The 6600-nt window shown below is 45.4% G+C and overlaps 1 protein-coding gene across 2 annotated transcripts in view; it reads right to left on the bottom strand.

The window, feature by feature from the left end:
• Positions 1-903: 903 nt before the first annotated feature.
• Positions 904-6600, bottom strand: part of LOC129863537 (RAC-beta serine/threonine-protein kinase-like) — a 16979-nt gene continuing 11282 nt past the window's right edge. The window contains exons 12-15 of one of the 2 annotated variants that reach the window (XR_008760972.1): positions 4859-4946; positions 4219-4321; positions 3066-4122; positions 904-3002 (exon numbers count right to left, since the gene is read on the bottom strand). Coding sequence is in view for 1 of the 2 variants with exons in the window: in XM_055935588.1 (XP_055791563.1) it covers positions 4043-4122; positions 4219-4321; positions 4859-4946 (271 nt within the window). In the remaining variant the exon portion in view is untranslated. Of the gene's footprint in view, positions 4123-4218; positions 4322-4858; positions 4947-6600 lie in introns of both variants that reach the window. The other variant, XM_055935588.1, reaches the window with a different exon arrangement.

Below are 6600 nucleotides of genomic sequence, written 5' to 3'. Positions count from 1 at the left end.
TGCATGTGTGATTCCCACCGTGAAGCATGGAGGAGGAGGTGTGATGTTGTGGGGGTGCTTTGCTGGTGACACTGTCAGTGATTTATTTAGAATTCAAGGCACACTTAACCAGCATTCTGCAGCGATACGCCATCCTATCTGGTTTCTGCTTAGTGGGACTATCATTTGTTTTCAACAGGACAATGACCCAACACACCTCCAGGTTGTGTAAGGGCTATTTGACCAAGAAGAAGAGTGATGAATTGCTGCATCAGATGACCTGACTTCCACAATCACCCAACCTCAACCCAATTGAGATGGTTTGGGATGAGTTGGACCGCAGAGTGTAGGAAAAAACACCAACAAGTGCTCAGCATATGTGGGAACTCCTTCAAGACTGTTGGAAAAGCATTCCAGGTGAAGCTGGTTGAGATAATGCCAAGTGTGCAAAGCTGTCATCAAGGCAAAGGGTGGGTCCTTTGAAGAATCTCAAATATATTTTGATTTGTTTAACACTTTTTTGAATACTACATGATTCCATGTGTTGTTTCATAGGTTTTGATGACTTCACTATTATTCTAAATGTAGTCAAATAAAGAAAAACACTTGAATGAGTAGGTTTGTCCAAACCTTTGACTGGTACTGTAGGTATTTCTCTTGTCCAGGTGGGATAGGGCAACGTGCATTGCAATGGCGATTCTGTCGTCCGTGGATCTGTTGGGATGGTATGCAAATTGTAGTGGGTCTAGGGTCAGTTAAGATGGAGGTGATAAAATCTTTGACTAGCCTATTAAAGCACTTCATGATTACCTTATGGCATGCATGTGTATATAGGCAATACAGTACAAATGCAAGCATGCACAGACATACAAGCACACAGCTGTCTCACAAAACACAGTCAGTCAGTCACAAAATACAAATACATACAATGGGATCCTTTTAATTGGAATAACTTTAGGGGAAACATACACTGTTTTCTTTCATTTAATTAAACATTTATGAATGTTAAATGAGTAGCAATGTCTTCAAAAGGGGTCAGGGAAACAGTGAGGTGGGAAAACAACAGAACTAGACAAAAAAACAAACAATAATAGTTAAGTCTCAGAAACAATTTCCAAACGGCACACAATGGACACAAGGCTCACATGACTACCAGGACATTAGAGAAAACCTGGATCTCGTTGACCAGTGACTGTCAGCAGTCAGACAGCAGACGAAGAGGAGCAGGCGTGATCACTACATTCAACACACACCCGGTGTTGTGACCAGAACGGAGCCCCGTCACTGATCCACTCAACATCACCTGTGTGGCCATTTCTGATAGTACAGCAGACGTTTATGACATTTGAAAGACGAAACGAAGCAACAAAATAACAAGAATAAAGCATACAAATCTCATAATTTGAGTAAAAAGAGGTCTGCTTAAGTAACTAAGTGCTAGTCGACCGCTGTAAATCACATGGCTGGTGCGTCTCGATCAAAGACCAGAGGTGTTGAGACAAGTCCTGAATTAAAAACAGGGTTTAAAAATACGTACCTACACACCTTGTACAGTGATTCATTCATACATTTTCTCTGTAGCAACTTTGTGTTCTGTTCACAACGATCCCAGTCAAAAAAGAAAAAGAAATAGAGCAATACTAGTTAATTTCACTGAATTACAGTTAAAAAGTAGTACTCCCTCCTGCATCGCTTTTTGTAAATCCAGAGTAGGTTTTTGAGCTCTGAGTCGGAAAAACTCTGTAGTGTGATGTCGCCAATCATTCTACTGATACCGATGCACGTCATGCTCGTTTACATTTGAGTGCTCACACACACACACACACACACGACTTCACTGACATACGCACACATACAAACACAAAATGCAGACATTCAGTTTTGGTTGTCCCACCTTTTCTCCAAGCACACAATCACATTGACAGAGAAACAGCTTCATTGTTTACCCCCCCCCCCCCAGTAGGACCACTTCAACACTATTGGTAACAGCTAGTTACAGAAAAGAGCACTTGAATAAATCAGACATATAACTCCTTATAAACTGTAACAATGCGTGAGAGAAAACTTTTGTTTCTCATTTGTGAAAACAATAATCACATCAGTGTTTTTTTCTTCTACCCAGCAGTGTGAGTGAGTGGGTTAGTGTGAGAAGGACGAGGGGGGACAGAGAGGGGAAAAGAGGGAGCGACAAACAAAGAACAAAAATGAGAGCGAGAAAGAAAGAAATTGAGTGTAAGAGATCAGTGTCTCAATTCCATCCAAATCAGAGGAGCAGTAGTGTCCTATAGGTCCTAGTCCTCTCTGTGAGGAGCAGTAGTGTCCTATAGGTCCTAGTCCTCCCTGTGAGGAGCAGTAGTGTCCTATAGGTCCTAGTCCTCTCTGTGAGGAGCAGTAATGTCCTATAGGTCCTAGTCCTCTCTGTGAGGAGCAGTAGTGTCCTATAGGCCCTAGTCCTCCCTGTGAGGAGCAGTAGTGTCCTATAGGTCCTAGTCCTCTCTGTGAGGAGCAGTAATGTCCTATAGGTCCTAGTCCTCCCTGTGAGGAGCAGTAGTGTCCTATAGGCCCTAGTCCTCTCTGTGAGGAGCAGTAATGTCCTATAGGTCCTAGTCCTCCCTGTGAGGAGCAGTAGTGTCCTATAGGTCCTAGTCCTCCCTGTGAGGAGCAGTAGTGTCCTATAGGTCCTAGTCCTCCCTGTGAGGAGCAGTAATGTCCTATAGGTCCTAGTCCTCTCTGTGAGGAGCAGTAGTGTCCTATAGGCCCTAGTCCTCCCTGTGAGGAGCAGTAGTGTCCTATAGGTCCTAGTCCTCTCTGTGAGGAGCAGTAATGTCCTATAGGTCCTAGTCCTCCCTGTGAGGAGCAGTAGTGTCCTATAGGCCCTAGTCCTCTCTGTGAGGAGCAGTAATGTCCTATAGGTCCTAGTCCTCCCTGTGAGGAGCAGTAGTGTCCTATAGATCCTAGTCCTCTCTGTGAGGAGCAGTAGTGTCCTATAGGTCCTGGTCCTCCCTGTGAGGAGCAGTAGTGTCCTATAGGACCACCTTTAGGTCCTAGTCCTCCCTGTGAGGAGCAGTAGTGTCCTATAGGACCACCTATAGGTCCTAGTCCTCCCTGTGAGGAGCAGTAGTGTCCTATAGGATCACCTATAGGTACTAGACCAGGGCTGCCCAACCCTCTTCCTGAAGATCTACCGTCCTGTGGGTTTTCAGTCCAACCCTCTTCCTGGAGATCTACTGCCCTGCAGGTTCAGAGTCCAACCCTAATTTACCAGTTCTGATTCAGCTAGTTAAGGTCCTGTTGAGAAGCTAATTAGTAGAATCAGGTGTGTTAAATTAGGGTTGGACTGAAAACCCACAGGACGGTAGATCTTCAGGAAGAGGGTTGGACTGAAAACCCACAGGACGGTAGATCTTCAGGAAGAGGGTTGGACTGAAAACCCACAGGACGGTAGATCTTCAGGAAGAGGGTTGGACTGAAAACCCACAGGACGGTAGATCTTCAGGAAGAGGGTTGGACTGAAAACCCACAGGACGGTAGATCTTCAGGAAGAGGGTTGGACTGAAAACCCACAGGGCGGTAGATCTTCAGGAAGAGGGTTGGACTGAAAACCCACAGGACGGTAGATCTTCAGGAAGAGGGTTGGACTGAAAACCCACAGGACGGTAGATCTTCAGGAAGAGGATTGGGCAGCCCTGTACTAGACCTTCCAGTGAGGAGCAGTAGTGTCCTTTAACACCACCTATAGATTATAGTTATCCCTGCGTGGATGATATGCTACTGCTGCTGATGTTGACGACGTGAGGTATTGACTGAGGTCCTGTGCAGTTCACAGGCTGCTGTTGTGCGTGACTGTAGTGTAGGCGGGGTTTGAGCAGACAAGATGGCTGCAAGACTAGGCACTTAAATCCCCGCTGTGACCAGAGATCCATTGGCCTATGTGGAGTCTCAAGCTTGCAGTCTTTTTTTTTACAAGAAAGTGTGTGTGTGTGTGTGTGTGTGTGTGTGTGTGTGTATGAGAGTGTGAGCTGATGCGCTATGCATATCTTCAGTGTGTATGGTAAAGACAGGGTCACTCTCGTATGCTGGCAGAGTAAGAGAACTGGGGGAAGTGTGCTGGCTGGTTGGGGATGCCACAGTCCAGGTTGGTATCTAGAACACGAAGAACACACTCTGTCAACATCACCTCTAACGACACGCTTGGTGACATATTGTGTCACACACAAACAGGCACACACATGAACTCACACTTGTCTGGAGGTGTGACGGTGATGGTCTGTGCCGTGAACTCGTCGTCGAAGTAACGTGTATCAGTCTCTGACGTCACCTGAGGCTTGAAGGGCGGAGTCAGCTGAGGAGGAAGAGAGCGAGCAGTGATTGATTGGCAAATGGTCTGCTTGGCACTCAGCATCAAGAAGGATTAGGGTGTAAGGCCCTGCGATAGACTAGTGTCCTGTCCAGGGGGCGTACTTGTATATCAAGCTGCCTCGCGCTACAGAAACAGGCTACTTACTTTACTTATTTCTGATGCAAGGTCATTCAGGGATCAGTCAGACGACAGTCGACGTGGAACTAGCCCATTGTAAAATCTGATCTGCACAGCATGACTGCAAAAACGGCGGCAGGTAGCCTAGTGGTTAGAGCGTTGGGCCAGTAACCAAAAGGTTGCTGGGATCGAATCCCCGAGCTGACAAGGTAAAAATCTGTCGTTCTGCCCCTGACAAGGCAGTTAACCCCCGGTAGGCCATCATTGTAAATAAGAATTTGTTCTTAACTGACATGCCTAGTTAAATAAAGGTCATATAATTTTTTTAATTAAAGACCTGGAATGCCACCATTTATTGACTGACTATCAGTAGCGCGAAGCTATCAGCCTCCAGTCACTCACCTTTCTATCTACCACGTCCTGCCAGTTGATGGCGCTGAAGAACTTGTGGGACATCACTTCTTTGGCATCATCCGGTCCTCCCCCTAACCTGTCAAGAACAAAAATCAGAGGTTGCTTCAAATGGTGCGCTCACGTTTGGTGCACTGCTTTTCTGAAGAAGAGCATCTCACATTTTTTTTGTCAGAAAGCTCAACAAAAAAAATCTTTTTGGTCACATATGCTACTGAATGTTTTGCTGCAAGACCTGGAACTTTGATTTGGGAGCACCAGTGTGCCGTGGAAAAGAGAACAAACCGAGCATAAACCGAGCGCTTGTTTCGAGCCCAAACCGTTCAAAAGTTATGACCCATATTATCTTGGCTACTTTTTTTTTTTTTTTGAGCAGTGACAGGCCTCATTTTTACATTCAAAACCCATCTAACAGGCAACTAAAACTAGTCGCGGGCCACTAACCATTTGTTAACACCTTGTTCAGTCATTTTACCTCATTAGTTAGCTAGCTAACATCCTGGTAACTTTACCAGTCTAAGCAACCATTTGGTGGCACAGGAAGAAAGGAAAATGAATAGCTTCTTCTGGAGATGTGCTTCAAAAGTAGCTTGAATTCATATAGGCCAAATGTAGACTATACACTGACTGTACAAAACATTAGGAACACCTAATATTGAGTTGAACCCCCCTTTTGCCCTCAGAACAGCCTCAATTCGTCGGGGCATGGACTTTACAAGGTGTCGAAAGCATTCCACAGGGATGCAGGCCCACATTGACTCCTTGTTTCCCCACAGTTGTGTCAGGTTGAGTTGAAGATACTACTTCAGTGCTATTTAATAAATATCCATGTTTTCTGAACGAACGAACAGTTTGAGTGTGTACTTTGGACATACAAAGTGTGTGCGCACACACACACACACTTGTTTAACTAAAAAATAAAAATTCTCACACTCAACGTCAACAAAACAAAGGAGATGATCGTGGACTTCAGGAAACAGCAGAGGGAGCAGCCTCTATCCACATCGACAGAACAGTAGTGGAGAGGGTAGAAAGTTTAAAGTTCCTCGGCGTACACATCACGGACAAACTGAATTGGTCCACCCACACAGACAGTGTGGTAAAGAAGGCGCAGCAGTGCCTCTTCAACCTCAGGAGGCTGAAAAAATTTGGCTTGTCACCAAAAGCACACAAACTTTTACAAATGCACAATCGAGAGCATCCTGTGGGCTGTATCACCGCCTGGTACGGCAACTGCTCCGCCCACAACCGTAAGGCTCTCCAGAGGGTAGTGAGGTCTGCACAACGCATCACCGGGGGCAAACTACCTGCCCTCCAGGACACCTACACCACCCGATGTCACAGGAAGGCCAAAAAGATCATCAAGGACAACAACCACCCGAGCCACTGCCTGTTCACCCCGCTATCATCCAGAAGGCGAGGTCAGTACAGGTGCATCAAAGCAGGGACCGAGAGACTGAAAAACAGCTTCTATCTCAAGGCCATCAGCCTGTTAAACAGCCATCACTAACATTGAGTGGCTGCTGCCAACATACTGACTCAACTCCAGCCACTTTAATAATGGAAACATTTAATACATGTATCACTAGCCACTTTAAACAATGCCACTTTTATATGTTTACATACCCTACATTACTCATCTCATATGTATATACTGTACTCTATACCATCTACTGAATCTTGCCTATGCCGTTCTATACCATCACGCATTCATATATTTTTTTTAATGTACA

The sequence above is a fragment of the Salvelinus fontinalis genome, chromosome 10, assembly GCF_029448725.1.
Source record: "Salvelinus fontinalis isolate EN_2023a chromosome 10, ASM2944872v1, whole genome shotgun sequence".
Taxonomy (NCBI): Eukaryota; Metazoa; Chordata; class Actinopteri; order Salmoniformes; family Salmonidae; genus Salvelinus; species Salvelinus fontinalis.
This window is presented reverse-complemented; position numbering and strand designations above follow the sequence as displayed.